Consider the following 19121-nt stretch of genomic DNA (forward strand, 5'->3'; position numbering starts at 1 on the left):
CCCCAAAAGACTGGGGCCACACCAGACTGTACTTACGGAAATAATGGATGGGTCTCCGCGCTGAATTTCTGCTTTCCCAGGTGACTGGAATCGTACAGGGAGGTAGCTTTTGTGAGGGTCACTGGTAAACACCATCTAGACAAGAACACATTGCATCTTTGAAGGCAACTGTATCCATGCCCACAGGTCACTGAAAACATACCAAGTGACCATTCCTTTATCTGAACTTTTTACACCTACTTCATGACCTGGAATTCTGTCTCATTCATGTAATATAGGATGTGTATGCATGCCTCTTGGTTTTTGGAAAACTCACAGTTTTAAGCAAGTGTAACCTTGTTCATGGAATGGATGGGGCTGGGGGGATATGTCTAGCTCAGTGGCCCATCACATGCTTAGAATGCACTCCCACACACACGATCAAGTCAATACAATTAATGCAGTAATATGTGCTAACTATAATCTATTGTAACTATTTCATGGAAACTCAGGTATACCTCTTTTTAAAAATGTATTTATTTTTAATTTTTATGTATTTATTTATATCTGTCTCTCCCTGCCTATGTATGCATGTGTGTGTGTGTGTGCATGTATATGTATGTTTCAAATGGACAGGTGTCCATGGAGGCTTAGAGAAAGCATTAAATCCCCTAGAGGAGGAGCTATTGGTTGTTGTGAACAAGCTACCCTCTAGCAGTACTAGGAACCAAACTCCTATCTTTTGCAAGAACAGCAAGTGCTCTTAACAGCCACGCCATCTCTTCAGTCCTGAAGCATGTCTTATTTTTTTAAGTTAATTTCATTTTTTAAGTATTCATTTCATTTAGGAGTACACTGTAACTGTCTTCAGACACACCAGAAGAGGTATGTCTTCGGTCTTCTGACACACATCAGATCCCACTATAGATGGTTGTGAGCCACCATGTGGTTGCTGGGAATTGAACTCCGGACCTCTGGAAGAGCAGTCAGTACTCTTAACCTCTGAGCCATCTCTCCAGCCCTGGAGTACATCTTTTTAAGAGATCTTTGTCAGAGCAATTATCCTGAAATGAGGTTCATTGATCTGGGAGAGCTATACTGTTAACCAACTTCTAGTGTCCTGAACAGGGCCAGGTCTCAGCCTCTCTCAACCAACCAATCATTACACACAGGCTTCCATTTCCCTCTGTTCTATCACCTGTAACAGTCCGAGTGGCCCTCCACTTCCCAGCAGCACTTCCTGTTCTTTCCTGCCTCCCTGTTTCCTCTGCTGCTGTCCCTTCCACCTTCTCCTTTCCTTTTCACTCCTCCAATTCACTCCAGGTCCTGAAGATCCACCTCCCTAACCAACCTGACTCATTCACAATTCCCAGGCAGAGGACCAGCATATGGTCTGTATAAACCACCATCAACAGTTTCACCAAGCGACATTTGGAAGTTGGGTATTTCTTTTGAGTCTTAATTTGGGGCAGAGTTCTGTGAATTTTTCTAATTACTTCTAATACACATGTGTTTGGCTCTGAGATACAAACACTTTTCTCAAATTTCCAAGTAAACACGATGCTCCCAAACTCTTCAAATGCACTGCAGCTGTGCTGCCAGCCCGCACCGATGCTTCTGTCTTCCTGGTTTCTTTATGAGATGAGGGCTCTCTACTGTGGCCTCAACTTGAAATCCTCTTGCCTCAGTTTCAAGTATTTACAGTTATGGGCCATATATCACCACATCTGGCATCAATATTCTCAAAATGAATTCTTCTATGTGTCTATGAAACAGCAACTAAGACTAGAGAAAGCCATGGGGGGGAGGACAGGACACCAGTGATGATCAAGTCATCGTGAAAAGCTATCAAGTCTATTTAATAAGGAAGGACATACTGAACACTGGGCTAGAGAATTCAGTGTCCCGCAATATTACCTAAAGGCAAAAATACTGCATGGGTCTCCATACCCCAGGCTGGCTTTGGAATTGACACCCAGCAGGGTTTTTATTGGCAATTTACTGTCACCTCCTCACTTTCTCATATTTGTTAATGATCTTTGTTCTCCCGGAAGCCTGCCAACAAATGCCAAGCCCTGTGTGCATGAAGAGTGCTTGCATGTGTGTGTATATGTGTAGATAAGGGTCTTACCTGGCTCATATAAGTTTTTATTTTCTATGTCATGCTTTGGCCAGAATGTAGGGCCTTGAATATGCTAAACATATACTATTCCACAATACATACTCTACCACTGAGATTCCAGCTCTCTTTTTTGGTGTGGTGTGTGCTCGATGCGCACGGCATCAGCATCCTCTAGGCTGTGGAGGTTGCTGGGCTCGGGCTGGAGCACTAACTCAGTAGCGTTGCAGTAGAGCAGGAATTCCCAGTGACAGACAGGCTCCCAGGGGAAGCTGGCCCAGAAGCACAGCGTCAAAACCATGTCTTCCCTCACCTATATTTGTTTCTATATTAAGTGTGTCAGGTCGCTATTAGTTCTCAATTCCGTTTTCCCTTGGAACTGGTCGGACTTTCCTTGGGACCCCATCTGTGTGCAATTCTAGCAATTTGCTTCAACTGCCATTTTTCCCAAGCTAACTAGAATATCTTCTAAGCAAGAGCATTATCAAGAGAAGCATTTTTACTTCTAACCAAAGTCAGTCTGCATTTTCAGTTAGAAGAAAATATAATAGCGTAGGCTTCAAAATAGTGTGTGGCCTTATGCCTTAAGAGAAGGAAACAAGTTCTGACATGAGCTGGAATTTCACACTACTAATAAAACAAGGAATGATGGGGCATGGAGGCATATGTGCCTATAATCTCAGCACTCAAGAGAAAGAGGCAGAAAGAGCAGGAGTTCAGGTCATCCTAAGCTGTACAGCAAGTTCAAGGCCTTCCTTCACTTGAAGAGACCATATATTTCCAAAACCAGTTCAATTCATACATGAATAAGCAAAACGGTTTTATAACACTTTTAGACATATAAACCCAACAGTACGACAGGAACAGGATTCTAAATCAATAATTTTAATCAGCGCAATAACCTATAATCAACTTATCATCACGGTAAATTAATCAAGAGAAAAGGTACTTTTGCTACAAATGGGGACTGTTCTGCTTCCTATGAGCAACACATTCAATAACAAACCCAAATTCAAGAGGTGTCAGCATGGATAGATGTTTCAAAGCCAAGTGCTCCTGCTACCAAGACAAGAATCTCTGACTTTCCCAAAGACCCGCCTCTTCTTCTCTGCTTACCTGGTGGGTGCCACAGCCTTGACAGAGCCCCGTGAGCATGGCCGGCATGCGCTTGACCGCTGAGGGCTTCTTGTAATACTGCGGGTACGCTTTGGCCATGCAGTTACTGATATCTTTGGAGTCTGTTGCTGCCTGAATCTTGACTCTTTCACATCCCTGAGATGAACAGTAACTGTGGCCATCTCTGTGGCTGTGGGCTCTGAGATACAGAAACAATAACCTGTAAAATAGAAATCAAGCCAACTGATGTTAGTTCCTCTCAGAAGCGTTAACATTTCTCAACTTGATTCATGGCCGAGGGGATATTTCTCCAATAAAGTAACTCTTCCTTAAAAGAAAAATAAATTGCAGAGCTAATAAAGTGTCTCGTTTTCCTCTTCATCCCCCTAGTGCAACAAGTCAAATTCATGACTGCCTTGGGGAATATGCTGATGGTTTCATTCAGCTGTCCTGAAAGACATCAGGGTTGGTTTCTTGTTTAAATTAGTTCAAGAGATCATCTGAGAGGATGGAATTTAGCTTGTCTCAAACCCTCCTTGAAAACTATATTTATATTGAGCTTAGACTATAGGGCATTAATATCAGCTGCTCCCTTTGTAGTTATTGCTCATAAAACACTGTGGGAACAGGAATAATAAAACAGCAACTGAAGCTTATTTAACAAAGGCTAAGGCAGTCAAAGCCCTATGGTGCTTGCCAAGAGCACATGGGCCTGTGGTCTGTCCTTCTCTATAGGACCAAAACCAGGCTAAGGGAACAGTTTCACCGGTCCTCAATTATAGTCTCCCTACTAAGACGAAGAGAAAACCCAAGTTCTAAGACATGCTGCACTGTTATCTGAAAACCTAGTGTTTCCAAACCAAAGAAGTATTGCAAGATTCAAAGGACTTGATAAAATGTGGCTGATTACCAAAAACCAAGAGGTCACATTCTAAGATGAGGTCAATTGACAAGGAAAAGTTACAACTGAAAGGCAAGAATATAATAGAAGTGGACAGTACAAAATTCTCAAAGAAGAAACAAAGCATGCCTTTAATTCCAGCACTCAGGAGGCAGGACAGGTAGGTCTCTGTGAGTTCAAAGGTAGCCTTGTCTACACAGAGAAAGTTCCAGGCCAGCCAGAGTTCAAAATGATACCCTATTTTCCCCTCAACCCCTAAAAGGTAAGAAAATTGGTGACTGTCCCAACATCTAGTAATTTTAGCACAAATAGTTAAAGAATAACAGAGTCAAATTGCGAAATAGGCAAGAGCCTTTTAATATATAATTTAAATTGTCAAAATGAATAGAATTAAAAAGAAATAGGTCTTTAGAAGCTGGATTTTTTTTTAAATACCCATACCAGAAAATAATGTCCCATCTTTGTATATGTGTAATCACTATTTTGTGGCCACTGGAACGCCCTTTCAAATTTGGCTGTCCCATTAATTTTTGTGAAAATTCCACTGAATGTGGAAATTCTGTCACTAACAAAATAAAGGTCCAGTTAAGACTATTTATATTTAATTAGAGATTAAAAATTGGAAACTCTTAAGATAACCACGCTGGCTGTTGGGGAAGAGGGTACCAGAGGGCAAATGAGTTGCTGTTAACCAGATAATTAACAAATGAACCCCGAGCTTTCTTCCCCCGAGCAACCTAGCTCCCACTTCTTCCCACTCTGAACCTTTTGTCTTTCCCACGCATGCCATGCCGATGTTAGCTCATGCCTCTGTGCCATGCATCTGTGGAGTTTCCTCTGCCTGAGACTCCGCACCCAGCTGTTTCTACCTTCCCCCAATTGCCCAAGAATTAGCTAGCATGGCTCTCTTTCCAGGATGTCCCTGGTTACTCTAAGTAAAAACCTGCTAGTTACCCACTAAGGCACAGTAACTACACCACTGTCGGACTTACAGCATTTAAGCTTTTCGCTCTCTAATACCTTGCTTCAGTGACTGTAAATTTACTGGAGAAATGAACCCCATCTTCTTTGGTGTCTTTATACCAAGATAGTGGACTGTTGGCCTAGGACAGGGTCAGAAGGAGCATGCTACTTGCTGGAGAGAAGAGGAGATCAAGCCTACCATAGCCCACAGGCTGAGAGACTGTAACTGGACAAAAGCAGACAAAGCCACCAGGACCCCAGGAGAGCAGGATAAGAATTAAAAAGTGGGAAGACGCACGAAGCCTAGAGAAAGTTGGAAGCAAATATGCCATGGTTACACAGTGATGTCTAAAAACTCATGGTCAGCTTGAGAAATAACTTTAGGTTAGAAGTGGGGAATGGGATTTCAGTGAAATACAATCACTATCTTATATAAATAACTATCACAGAGTTGTTGTGGAAGAACAAATTATTCTTACTTTCAGTTGAGCCTAGAGGTGGGTCTTGACAGTGATAATCTCTTCCCCTAAATTGCCTTAATAAGTAAACAGCAAATATCTTCACTTGAGTCCTACTGCCAGCTACAAAACTGGTCATTTGAACTTTGCTCCTAACCCCTAATAGTGATGTGCAGAAATGTCCACACCAGCGCCCCGCTAAACACATCGGCATCCCAGGGTTCTAAGCTATGCTAGAGAGCCAGCAATTTCATCCTTAAAGAAGACGAGCATTAGTTCCCATTCACTGCTCCCATGAATTACCCTGTGCCAGAGTCAAAATAGAATTTTCTCTCAGACGGCTTCTTCTGCAGCTCCTCCATCGACGGCGCAGGCTCATACTCCTCGATTCTAGATAATGAGCCGTTCTGCCGCTGCAGAAAGCCAACGGTAACCTGAAAGCTTGTGTTGGCAGGGTAACAGAGGCCAACCCGGATCCAGTCATCCCTTTAAAAGAGAGAGAAAAAGATTCACACTTGGGCTGTTATCTTTTGAACACTGCAGCATACAAAACGTACACAATGGTTTCTCTCTGCCTTTTGAGTCCCGAGCCTAATACACTTCTTTAGTCTCCAAATATCCTTTATCAATGTGTACACAACAGAAATATGATCTAACAAAAATATGAACACCAAAACTTGGTTCCAAGAGAAGTTGGAACTTATTTGTGAATTACAATTAGGTAACATATGCTCTAAACAGAGAAAGTTCAAGTTGGATACGGGGACACTAACATGACACCATCAACATCCTGAGTATTTGCCAGCTAGTAAAACCATTTGAGAGAATGTTTGAACACACACACACGTACTCGCACATATACATGTGCACACAGATGTCTTTTAAAACTGCAGATAAGTGATTTTCCAATTGCACAAATGAGAAAAATGAAGGTATATGCCATTTATCCACACTTCCAAACTACTACAATATTCTTGAGTGTCCTTAGATATAGAATTATTTCTTTTAAAAAAATTGAAATATTTTCTTTGTTTGAGTATTTTCCTTTGTGGCTTTTTCTTATTGTGATAATATAAATATACCCTAAGTCTTTTTAAGCATTTTGGCTTGGCCAGTGCAGTGCACTAACTATATACCCAAGGCTGTGCAGCCAGCACACCACCACTGGCCACGTCACAACCTTTCTCCATCATTCTAAAGAGCTTTAATATGGAGTGAGACTTTAGCAATGGTTCATACATTTTACCAAATAGTCTCAGTAAGGAGTAGATAGGAATGCAGACAAAAAGCTTGCAAAGCCAAGGTGTCGTATGAAGTATTGTCAGTAACAGCAGAAGAGGTTAGAAAGTCCTCAAAGTCCTTGGTTGTTTAAACAGCTACAGGCTATCCAGAGCTCAGAAAAACCTGTGGGTGAAGGGAATGGCGACCATGCTGCTTGTGTGCCTTGCTTTAGTCCGGGTTAGGGATTATCTCCATTTTCTTTTTGTTTGTCTGAATTTTCCTTATTTTGCTTAATAAGTACAGCATTTACATGTTTAAAGTGTTATTTGCAGAAGTAGCCCTATGACCTCTCTGTAATTGCACTAAATTCAGAAAAATTATTCATCTCTTCCTCTTGCCTCTGCCCATCATATAATTTTTATGAACTTTCAGCTAATTAGGCTAGGAAAAGATGACTTTATTTCAGGCTCGTGTTGATTTTTCAAACTCTGGGCTCACCCTTTTTCCTTTTTTTTTTTCCCTTTTCTTGAAACTCAGAATTGAATGAAACGTTTGCATTGTACTTTCTAGAACCTGTCCATCATGTCACTGGAATACCTCACCTCAAACCCTTGATTCAACTCAATATAACTTACAGGACCAGGAGCACTGCCTACTCTTCTGCACTTCTCCCCAGACCCCTACTGTTCTTTTCTCACTGGCTTCTCTGACTCACTGGGAACATCAGGCTAGGCCTGAAGAAATCTTACCAGGAACACTATGTGAACAAGGGACTGAAGGTGGGGAGACCAAGCAAGGAGCTGCTGTGAGGATCTGGGCAAAGATGTGGGTGGCCCACATTCAGCCATAACCTATGAAGACAGGACTGGAAATATCCGAATGACATTAGGGAGCCAGAAATGAGAATTTGCCACAATGGGATGAAAAGGAAAGGGTCAGCATAAGGAGAGAGTGCCAGGTGTTTGGGGCTGGGTGACATCAGTTGAACACAGGCAAACAGCAAAGTTAGAAAAAAAAATGGTTCATTTGGACCACCCACAGGAAGGGCATCCACCATTGTGATAAGTGAGCTATACCACAAATTCCAGCCCTCTCTTTATTTCAACTGCTTACTAAGCAAATCCCAACAAGTCAAAGCTTCATGACCAAAATAAATAAATAAATAAATAAATAAACAAGGCAATCAATTTTCAAGTATAGATTTGAACGACTGCATGGAATCCCATGAGCTGGCTACCGCACAATTCCAGACTATTTTACCCTGAGCCTTCCACAAAATCAGATCCAACTAACTAAAAAAACAAAACAAACAGTATAACTGTTCTGAAAATATATACTTTTCCCTTGCCGCCGTTTTGTAACAACTATTTACAATGCCTTAACATGGAAAGTAATCAGATGATCAAAGAATGCAGAGGTGTTTAAATGTGAATTACGTGCAAACATCATGGATGTGAATGTCTATAGAGTTTAATATTTGCAAGGTATCCTCATACCAGCTCCCCAGAGACATGGAGGGAAGATCACACACACACACACACACACACACCTTTCTAGTCTAAAGTTTTCCCTTTCTCTGATGTTCCCCAAATCCTATTCACCTAATCTATCATTCTGAGCCGAAGAGGCCCTTTCTCAACTCTGGACTTTGAACAAGACTGATACATTAGAGGAGAACAACTCCTCACTCTGCCCTGGCTCTACTCTCCTAGGCAGAATACGGGATTAGTATTTTTATCTAATGTCCACTTGAAAGATGAGAACGAAGAGGAGGAGGAAGAGGGGGAAGAGGAAGAGGAGGAGGAGGGAGAGGAGGAGGGGGAGGAAAGGAGACAAGATAGTCTATTTACTCACTATTTTCCCCACTCATTCATCTTTATATCAATGGACAGACAGTCAATGAATAAATTAGTAAAACATGCAGCCCTGGATTGAATGTGACATTATGAGGACAGACAACTGGTTAGTTCAGTATGGCGAGACATTATTATGAAAAATCTCTCTTACATTCTAATGCTCTAAGAGACTGATTTTTTTTTTCCTGAGAAAGTGACATTTATTCAAAGAGAGAAAAAGAAAAACAAGCATTCATCCCTTGGCTCCTTTCCCTCCCCACTCCAGATGGTTTCGGCTCCCCAGGACTGAACCCTGGCTAAGGACAGGCATCAGGACAGTCACTCAAATGACGTCTGCGACCCTGAGGGGCATCTCTTCAATGGAGGTGCAGTAGAGGGTCTCAATGCCTTCAAGAGCCTTCCTGTCTTCTGTTGTCACCATGTTAGTAGCCATCCTCTTATGGTAAAACTGACCACCATGAACAATTCTGTGGATGTAGCTTGCCCTGTTAGTGAGATAGTCAGAATTGATAGCTTCTGGTCAGTAGGTGAAATTAATACTCTTCTTGAACTAGACTAGAACTCTCTCATGGTCATGCCTTGTACCTTTTGGTCCATATCTCCATCCATGGCAGAACCCATGAACTCCCAGGCATGCATCTTCTCAGTGAGCAATCCACCTTCCTTCTGGTACTGATAAAGATGACTGCCTGGATGGTAGTGTTTCATAGAAGTCATAGTGTGACAAGCTTCCATTCCTCCTATTCCACATTGATATATATTGGCAGATACCCTCCAGGGTCAATTCTTCTTTCTTGACAAGAATCTAAACTTCTCAGTGAGCTTGAGGACATCAGAAGGCATTGTAGAGGACAACAATACCACCTGATACTGCTGAGCTTTTAGAATATATCATAGATGTGGTCCTTGACCCCACAGCTTAACATTTCAACAGCTTCATCCAGTACAAACACCTTGTTGTACTTGGGGATATCTCCAGTTAAGCTTGTACACCTGGCCAGGGGGACTCAGGATGATATCGGGGAGCTTCAATCTGCAGTTTCTGCACCTGAGCGTGCACATTGGCCCCCCCACCAAATGTGCAAGACAAGAGGCACCCATGCAGTCTCCTAGCTGAGCCAACTCATGAGTTAGGGCCAGAACCGAGGTACTGAATGGCCCCTAGATCTAGGTCAATCTGCTGCAGAATGATATGGCAAATGTAGCTGTTTTCCCAGCCCCAGACTGGGCTTCAGAAATCCACTCATACCCCCTTGACACAATGAAGAATGGCTTCCCTCTGGATGGCAGAGGGCTTCTCAAAACCATAGGCATAAATCCCACATAGGAGGGAATCTGAGAGATTCATGTCATCAAAGCTGTCCATAGTCTCATTCCAGTTACTCCTGATCTCAAGGCTGCAGGCTCCATTTTACCAGGGCCATTCTCTCTGGACCAAGAATCCTGACTTGATCCTTAGAGAGACTGGAACTTTGGCTGGACCTCACAGCCAAGTTAAGAATTGAGGTCACTTAAGGCTTAAGGCTTCTATGGGACTGTGTACTCAGCCTGTCTGATCAACCTACCTTTAAGAGGACAATACACAATCAACCTTACTTGGATTGATTCTATCCAAGCTTCTACAAACTAAGCTAATACATAGTTGTAACCTTAAATTATGTACTCTCCCATGTCCTGACCCAGAGTACGTATTTAGTTAATGGTAATAAATGTTGAAAATAGCAAATAGGTTGAAAGCAACCTTATAAAACAAATGTCTACCATAAATGCTTGCAGTAGTCTGTTATTTGGGACAGCTGGGCTTAATGAGCCAGGAAAGTCCCATTCCCTATGAAACTCGAAGGTTTCTGTAAAGTGTCCTTCATTCCCTCCCCATGTGATGCTTTCTATGCTGTTCAACAGTAAGAGTGAAGCCCTTTGTTAAGGACACAGACACAGATGCAGACACTGGGACGGACAGACAGACAGACAGACAGCATTCAGGAAGGCAGATCCAGACTCATACAATGGATAGTTTACTGACAGTAGACAGGGAGCGAGAGGACGAGAGAATCCACATCAAGGCTTGGTAAACCTACTAGAAGGAAAGGTGCTTTGATTTCTTTTCCTTAGTGTAACACCTACACAGTTTAGGGACTCAGATTATTACAAACATACTTAAATAGGACAGACTGCTTCAAGGCAGGCGTAGGAAATACCTGGTATTCACACCCACCACTCCTTCCCCCTGCCCTAGCAGCCATTACCAATCAATCATGTCACCTTCTTCTGTCCAGTCTCTGCTTGGAGTCAAAATTCTTTCAGTTTTGTCAGCTATTAGGATTCATACCATAATCCCAGCACTTGTGAAGCTGTGGCAGAAGGACTGTCATAACTCCAAGGCCACTGTGAACTATATAGCAAGGTTGTGTTGTTCCTCTTCCCCCTCCGGTATTGGGGGTGGGGAAGGGGGGGTTGCAAGGGAACAGGCAGTGAAAGAAAAGAGAAAAGAGGAAAAAAAAGCCAGCCTTTTAATTTAATTCAATTTTCCGCAAGCTTACTCAGAAAACCACATAAAACTGGGGCCAGCCTTTAGAAACTGCAGCACTCAGCAGATGGTATTAAAACTTATCTTTTGAGCAGATGACATAGCTTAAAGAGTAAAAACTCTTGCTAACATGTCCTGGATCCCAACTACCTCAGAAGACATAGAACAAAGCAAAGAAGACTGCACTGTGGGACAGCCTTTCCATACCCAATACCCTGAAGATGGAGAAAAGGAAGCCAATTAAAAAGCCAAATCGATCTCCATAATCAATATGCACAATCATACTTCCACCTACACAGCCTAGACAGCTTTTCCACAAGAGGAAAGGGCATGAAATGGCTTGACGTTATGTTATTTTTTTTTCCTCTGGTGTGAATGCCTGTTCAACTGCTTGCAACGACAGAAAGAGACGCATTACTTGTTAAAGTTCACGAGGTACAAGAAAGTGGTACGTGGCGCTGGACCACTCCAGTGGATGGTGTAGCCCTTCTCCAGCATGACGACAGGCTGGTACTGTGGAGAGATGGCCCTCTGGTTGATGCCCCGAAGCACCATTGGGTGGGATGGGTATTCATCCCGTGTGATGATCATGCTAAGATTCGGAGTGTTCCAGGTCTGAACATACACCTTTAAGACAAAGAGAAGAATTGAAAGGAAGTGAGTAAGAGAATAAACTGCTCCAAGAACTTACCAGTATACATCAAAGGCCTCTCAATTTTGAAGAGAGAGATTCTATGCTAAGTGCCAGACCAAATAAGCAGTGGCCAAGTCGTGTAAGCCACGCTTACGACGCAGCCTGCTTATGCTAGACATGGCTAAAACCAGACCCTCATTCTGCTAGCCAACATCATCACTTCCACCACCACAGACCAGCTTATTCATCAGAATAGAGAACTTCTGTGGCTTGTCAGAGAAACCCCTCCATCTCAAGAGCTCACAAATCAGCAAACACAGGGGAAAACTGATACGTTCCAGGCGAATCTAAGACTTCCCTCTGATCCACGGGATGGAAAATTCATATCTGAGAACTCTGGCATTTCTCCTGCATGACCTCCATTTGCCCAAGAAGTCATTTTTCACCTCTTCAAAAATAACAGTTAAAAAAAAAAAGCTCTCTACAGCATCTGGAAAAACATGTTAAACTTAGATAAACTGGAAAGTCCTAAATTTTTTCCAGTAGCATTTGAACTGAGGTCCAGGCCACACTAAAGCCTTCCACCAAGGCATCCTCCACAGCCCAGGCTCTGAACAATTTCCTAAAACAAATCAGTATCCAGCCACACATTCTCCAGGCAAGTAAAGTCATCTGCAGAACACTGACACTTTCCCAAAACTTCACTAGACTCCTCTACAGCCTTGTTCATGCTGGAAACAAACATGAGGATTCTGTCTTGACCTCCTCTTGCTTCCCCCTTCTGCCACAAGTGCACACCATATTCACTCCTAAAGAAAAGCAAATAGCTATGCATCCAGGCTTTTGCCCAAACTTCAAATCTTCAGGAAAGATTTCCTGACCCATGATTCTCCCACTCCTAGAGTCTCCCTGGAAGCATAAATGACTCAAGCCTTCCTTCAGCTACAAGCAGAAATAAATTATTACCCTGCTTCCTAAAAGGGGATGACTAGGTTCCTATCTCAAATAGCATTACCAACCCAAAGAGTCAAAAGGTTGATGGAGGTATGACTTGAGAACATACAGTACTTAGTTAAAAACTAGAACTTATGAAAATTATGAACTTATTATAAACATATACCACATACTTTATAGACTTATAACATCTTCATTAGTGAACATTCACAATCTTCAGTCATAGTCTCGCACGCATGCACACATACATATACACACATGCAATCACACATATACACAAACATATACAAACACACACACATACATATGCACACATACACACACATACACACACACAAAACACAAACACACACTTACTCACACGAACACAGACACACAGATAACAAAAAAAATTAATAAAAATGGCAGCTACTAAAAAAAAAGAGTTGAGGTTCCTTATTTTTGTTCTGGCTTTAATTTTACAATATCTGAAGAGTCTAAGTACTGATGGGGACATTTAATGTGGACCAGGGGCAATTCTGAATAAGAACAAAATGAAAGACAGGGATCCCACTTTAAAGCCTCATTCTTGTTACGCTGGTAGGTAACTCTCCATCCACTTCTTGACCCTTCCACGACCTGCTCCTTCCTCTATGACTGTTCTTTTCCCCATCTGTTCAGAGGAATGAGAATTCCCACAACAAAGACACTAATAAAATAAACAGGAAATGCTGTCCAGTCTTCATCCTTCTTCATCCTTTTTCTTGTCTACAGAGAACAAGTTGAGACATTTTTTTCCTTAATTTAAGAGTAACAATGTCTTTTACAATCATTTCAAAGTCAGAAGAATAATGAAGAATTCTGTTGTAAGGAATGCCAGCTACAGAAGGCTAAGAGGATGAAAACCACATCAGACATGGCGTACTTGGAGAAGCACCGAGGCAGAAACCCACAAACACATACGCTTGGCTGCTAAGGCAAGGTCAGTGGCGAAACCACACAATAAAAGAGGCATCTGGTATCGGCTATTGCAAGCCAGTGTGACTTAAGAGCATTCCTTGTTCTTCCTCCAATTTCCTTCCTGGTGCTCAGATCAGCCCCTTCCTTTATTCTTTGTTCCCTCTGATTTTTCTTTTTGAGATACTGTCTTACTATGTAGCCCAATTTAACCATGAAGTGGAGCTCTATCTGCATTGGCCTCTTGAATGCTGAAATCGCAGCCATGCACCACCACGCCTAGCCTAGCAGTCTGTTATTAAACCCCTCACTTTTACTGCCCTAAATATGGGGCTAAGGATTCTGCCTCCTCCTCCAAATTTCTGGATAATTGAAGCCTCAGCTCTGTAAGATCTTCCTCCATCCTCTCCCTGTTAAAACCAGCTTTGGAACTTACAGCCCTGCTTCTTCAAATGGCAGCAGGTTCCCCAGCAGCAGCCAGACCCCACACTAAGTGTGTCTATCACGGTCCTCATTATGCAAGGCCACAGAATACCTTTTAATTTACCCACCTCACCCTTCAGCACATAACAGAATCCAGGCAGTCTGACTCCAGAGTCTATGCTCTTAACTATGCATACTTTACAAATGAGCCTCTCATCTGCTCAAATACATACTAGCTTAACGATTTCAAAGACGTATTTCCCCATATATCTGTGCTATCCCTTTCATGTCTCCGCAGACTATCATAATATAATTAGGATTTCCCTGGATTCCTTCTTGTCTATTTATTTCCAAACCTCAGTTCCTTCCTTGGGACCTCATTCTTTCTGGGTCACTGGCTAATATTCTATCTCAAAGTCAGATGTCACAGAGATAAGGACCGTGGAAGCAGAGGATAAAACTCCCTTAAGGGAACACACTCGAACTGCAGCAAGAAAACCCTAAGGGTCAAGAAACATCAGACCTACCTATCTGTTACCGTGCCTGCTTGCAGTCTCAGGCCACAGGAAGTGGAGGCAGAGCCAGGAGGATTGCCACAAATTCCAAGTCAGCCTGGGCTGCATGGGGAAACCTTGACTCAAAAAAGGGAATGGGGCTTCTCTTGTTTTGGTTATATCACTAAGCTCCTTAATCCCACTGCTGGTTTGCTTCTTTGATTTAACTGGTTTCAGAGAGATTTTAGTAAAACATTCTCCCTTTCTCTTCCATGGCCACTTGCTTTCCTCCCGTCCTCTATAAATACTGTGCTTGGGACCCTCCCCTCCCCCAAGTCACCCTGCTGTCACCAGCCTCCTCCCTGAGGCAACACTGCCAGGAGCTGGGGGCCCGCCTACCTGGGCGTAGGTCCCGCTACAGATCACTGCATTCCACTTAGTAACATTGACACAGTTTGGATGGCGGATCAGGTAGTTGTCCATCCTTCCCACATAGGCGTCCTTGTATCCTGTCACAGAGCCATCAATGTCGTGGAAGATGGAGTTCTTATCGCCGTCCAGCTCACAATCCTCAAACCAGGGGCCAGGCTTTCCAAAGAAGACGTTCAGAGAGACCTGGCAACGGAGAAGACCAGAACCATCACAGAATGAGGCTCCTATAGGCTCACACAGCACCTGCCACAGAGCCCCAGGGTTGTACTACAGCTTTCCTGCTGAGGCACGGAAGTCACACGTCACTGATGTCAACCATGGTAGTTGATCTGAGCGCTACAAAATGACACTCTTGAGCAAAAAACATTTCTAAAGCTCGACTGGGAAGCATTAAAGTACAACTTCATTTTTATATTAATATATTTATATTCTTTTTTTCTTTCCACTAAATGATAAGCTGGGGGAGGAGAAAAGCAGAACCAGCCATAGTGTTTAGAAAACTATTATTATTAACTCCATATGCAGCTGGGCTTGGACGCACACACCCATTAATCCCAGCACTTGTCAGGCAGAGGCAGGCAAATCTCTGTGAGTTCCAGGCCAGCCTGGTCTAGGAACCGAATTCCAGGATGGCCAGGGCTTACATACACAAAAACCCTGTCTCAAAAAAAAATGAAATAAATAAATAAAACCCACGTGTAAGATTCTGTGCATTTCCCTGTATGCACATCAAACCTGAACTAAATAAAAATCTATTCAAACTATTCCAATAATCATTTTACTTCATGCTAGATGACTTACTTAGCTTTATATATCACTCGTACCCAGCGAAAAATCAGTACAGTCCAAAACTGACACACAGTGTTGATGCGGCTTAAGATGGCCAAGTTCTGCTGAACGCACTTGACTATACTGGAAAACAAGTGTTGTCACATCTCGTCTGGACATAAAACATGCCTGGCTCAGTAACTTCTGTGTCAGGCATTTACTGCACAGCCTTTCCTAGGAGGCTGGAGATGTAGCTCAGTTAGTGGAACTCTGGCCAGAGTATGCAAGGCCCTGGTCTGAATCCCTAGCACAGCAGATAAAGTTGAAATAAATCCTTCACTAAACATATAGCATCCAGCTAGGAAAAAAAAAGGGGGGGTGGGGCTTTCTATTTAAACTTTCTTTTTTATTTCTATTTTTATTTCCTATCTCCTGTTAGGAGAAAGCCACTAACACTTTTCAAGGCACACAAAAGCACTTGTAAACACTCTGCACTCGTCGCCCAGGGATGCTTGTGCATCGACAGCACCTCAAAGGGAAACAGCATTGCTTGGAGTTGATTGGCTCCGGGTCCCCGTCCCACCGTTGCTTTATCTCTTGCTTTCACAAACTGTTCCCACGGCATCCTCACCATAGCGAGGATGGATGAGGTCACTATGGATTCTCTTACGCTATGGCTTTTGAAAAACCCATCTCAAGCCCTACTTTAAACCAAGCCACTCTGAGTTTCCTGTGGATGGGGTGAGAAAACAGTGAGCTTTGTTCTAGTTTTGGCTGTGTGTGAGTCAGAGAGCTGGAGGCTCAGACTCTCTCATGCCACGGCTATCGGGGAACCAGCAAGATGGAGAAGGCTAGAGGTTCTAGAATATTGTCCGGTGGATTGTGGGTAATGAAGACTGTCCTATGGATTGTGGGTAACAGTGAAATGGCTAAGAAAACTATTCTGGGGACAACTGCAACATAAATACAAATTCTAACTCTTCTTTAGAGTCTTCTGTCCAAACCCAATTTCTACCACATTGCCCCAGGATGCCTCCTCAGATCAACTTTTTGTCCTTATAAACCACAGAAAAACGTATCACTTGGAAGAAACCAAACCTCTTAGTGTTGACAGGTTTATTGTCCAGCTTATTATTCACTGTCCCAAAACTCATGAGCCATCTTATTCCTGTGAATCTGGCCAATCTCCCCATAGCTCCACTCTAAGTCATTATCCTGCTGAAGACATCATCTCATGTCACAAAGCAGTCACAGACTTGTGTTCCCACCTGAACCCAGGGGGATCCAGTGTGCGAGAGTGAAGAATGGCTACACCACACTTTTCTTCCTGTCCTTCAGACTCAGGGCACATCCTTTATTGGCACCTTGTCCTTGGGAAGGTGCGACTGCCTTCCCTCGCCACAGTCCCTGTGGAGGAGCCATAAGAACATGCTTACCTGTGGACCAAACTTCACAAGGGAAACGTTATTCCTGGGTGTTGTCTGCCAGGAATTCTTCATGAGGAAGCCAATTGCACTGCTGTACCTGTCTGGGGTTGGCACATACTTTTTGAAAGTGCTCTTTGTGAGATGAATAGGCCCATCGTAAATCTGAAAGCCTCGGATTGGGAATGTCCTATAAAAATACAAGATATGTTAAATAAATGCAGGCCTGTCTCTTTCATAACATTTATGTTCTTTGAATACTGCTGAGTCTCCAGTAAGCAGCAAATAAAATCTCAAGACACAGTGGTAAGCGAGAGACCAGCCCTAATGTCGTGGAAATACAAGATCTTAGGAGAGACTTTAAAAAAATTGAGGTAATTAGTGCTCTAGAAACAATAAGCTACAGCAGACTGGGTCAGGAGAGACCTACTGATCTGAGCACTACAGAGGTCTCTCTAAAGAACTGACTTGAATTTCCCTGAATCAACTCAGCAGTGATGCTTTGTTCAGAGCTGGGGATGTAGCTCAGTGTTTGCCTTATGTGACCAAGATCCTGGGTACCACAAAAAAAAAATAAAATAAAATAAAAAATTGAGGACAAAGAGGAAGAGAAGGCAGGAGGGAGGAGGAGATGGGGATATGGGAGGAGGAGGTTTTGGTAACTCACTGTGATTTTGTTCTAAAAGATAAATTCATGAGCAGAGAAGTTCACCTGTCCAGCCACAGAACAAAGGTAAAAAGGCAAGACCTAAAAGTTCATGAGGACGTGAAAGCCCAGGGTCTGGACTGTCCGACTGCTGAATTAAAATGTTCAGTGTGTTGTTCTTCCTTTCTTGTCCTCCTAACCACTAGCCAGAATGAACAGATAAAAGAAATGTTTTAATCTGTGGCTTCATTACACTAAAGCAACTTTATTTAAGCCATAATATATAATACTCCGAATTCCTTGGGGTTCTTCACCTATTTCATAGGTTTCTTCCCCTATGAAAGCTTTTAAAGTGTTTATTAAGGGTAATTCGGAGGATTTCTAAGAGCAGCTGACCCGCACCTTGGCAGAGTTTGACAACAAAAATGTTTAGACTAGCAAGAAAAATGAACTGTCTGATTAAAACTATACTTTATACATAGACTCTCGGCACATAAACCAATAAGACTCTAACATAAACCAGACGAGACTATAAACACAGTCAAATAAAACCTGAGTTCATGAATTCAGGGGCGAATTGTTTCTTTAATCTTCCTTAGCGAAGATACAAAAAGCATTTTTGAAATAAAACTAGCTGTCAAAATTTATAAAAACAAAAACAAAACCCAGAAATATGCTGCTCAGAGCCTCACTACGGCCCCTAAGGCTGACAACCCACATTTCTGTAAAATGCACAGTTACAGCATAATCAGGAAGCAGGCAGAGCTGAAGCCAAACTCAGGGGGTTCAAATCCCACCCCCCTTACTTAACAAGCTCTCAGTTATAAAGCAGGAGCTTGCAGGACGGAGCTGCCTGCATTTTGAGAGGGTCAAGTGAAGGTGAGCTACGGAGGCCTTGGCGAGCATTTGATAAACGTTAGTGGTGGGAGATTCTTAAGCATGGCTGGGGATACATTTAGGCACACAGAGCACGCTCCTCAAATGTACGTGGGTTTAGGCTCAGCCTTCAGCACCACAGCATACACATCAGGAAGTTCGTTTTCTAGCAGTCCTCATGATCCAACGGGAAAGCTACACGGTATGATGTGCTCGCTACTTCAGGGATCCAGCACAGGACACCAGGAAAACCGACGGTCTGTCTGCCCACTCCCCTGCCTCTTCCTGACGCACACCCAGAGAGAGCATTCCCACAATAAGCTGACTCCATGGGTCACAGTGGGCGTCACCTTGGAACTGAGGTCTTGAGAATTCCCCTGAGATTATTCTCTAC

General features: G+C 42.9%; 1 protein-coding gene and 1 pseudogene across 5 annotated transcripts in view; both read right to left on the bottom strand.

Moving 5' to 3' along the window:
• The window catches only part of Cemip2 (cell migration inducing hyaluronidase 2), a 77884-nt gene that overhangs the window by 7765 nt on the left and 50998 nt on the right, over window positions 1–19121 (bottom strand). For all 5 annotated transcript variants that reach the window (XM_029472484.2, XM_029472483.2, XM_021151644.3 and 2 more), the window contains 6 exons: window positions 17218–17395; window positions 14981–15196; window positions 11559–11767; window positions 5840–6022; window positions 3215–3434; window positions 37–135 (listed from right to left, as the gene is read on the bottom strand). In XM_029472484.2, the coding sequence (XP_029328344.1) occupies window positions 37–135; window positions 3215–3434; window positions 5840–6022; window positions 11559–11767; window positions 14981–15196; window positions 17218–17395 (1105 nt within the window). The remainder of the gene's footprint in view (window positions 1–36; window positions 136–3214; window positions 3435–5839; window positions 6023–11558; window positions 11768–14980; window positions 15197–17217; window positions 17396–19121) is intronic.
• On the bottom strand, window positions 6031–11423 carry LOC110285459 (eukaryotic initiation factor 4A-I pseudogene; annotated as a pseudogene).

The sequence above is a fragment of the Mus caroli genome, unplaced genomic scaffold (genome assembly GCF_978045245.1).
Source record: "Mus caroli unplaced genomic scaffold, Mus_caroli_1 scaffold_20, whole genome shotgun sequence".
Lineage (NCBI taxonomy): Eukaryota > Metazoa > Chordata > Mammalia > Rodentia > Muridae > Mus > Mus caroli.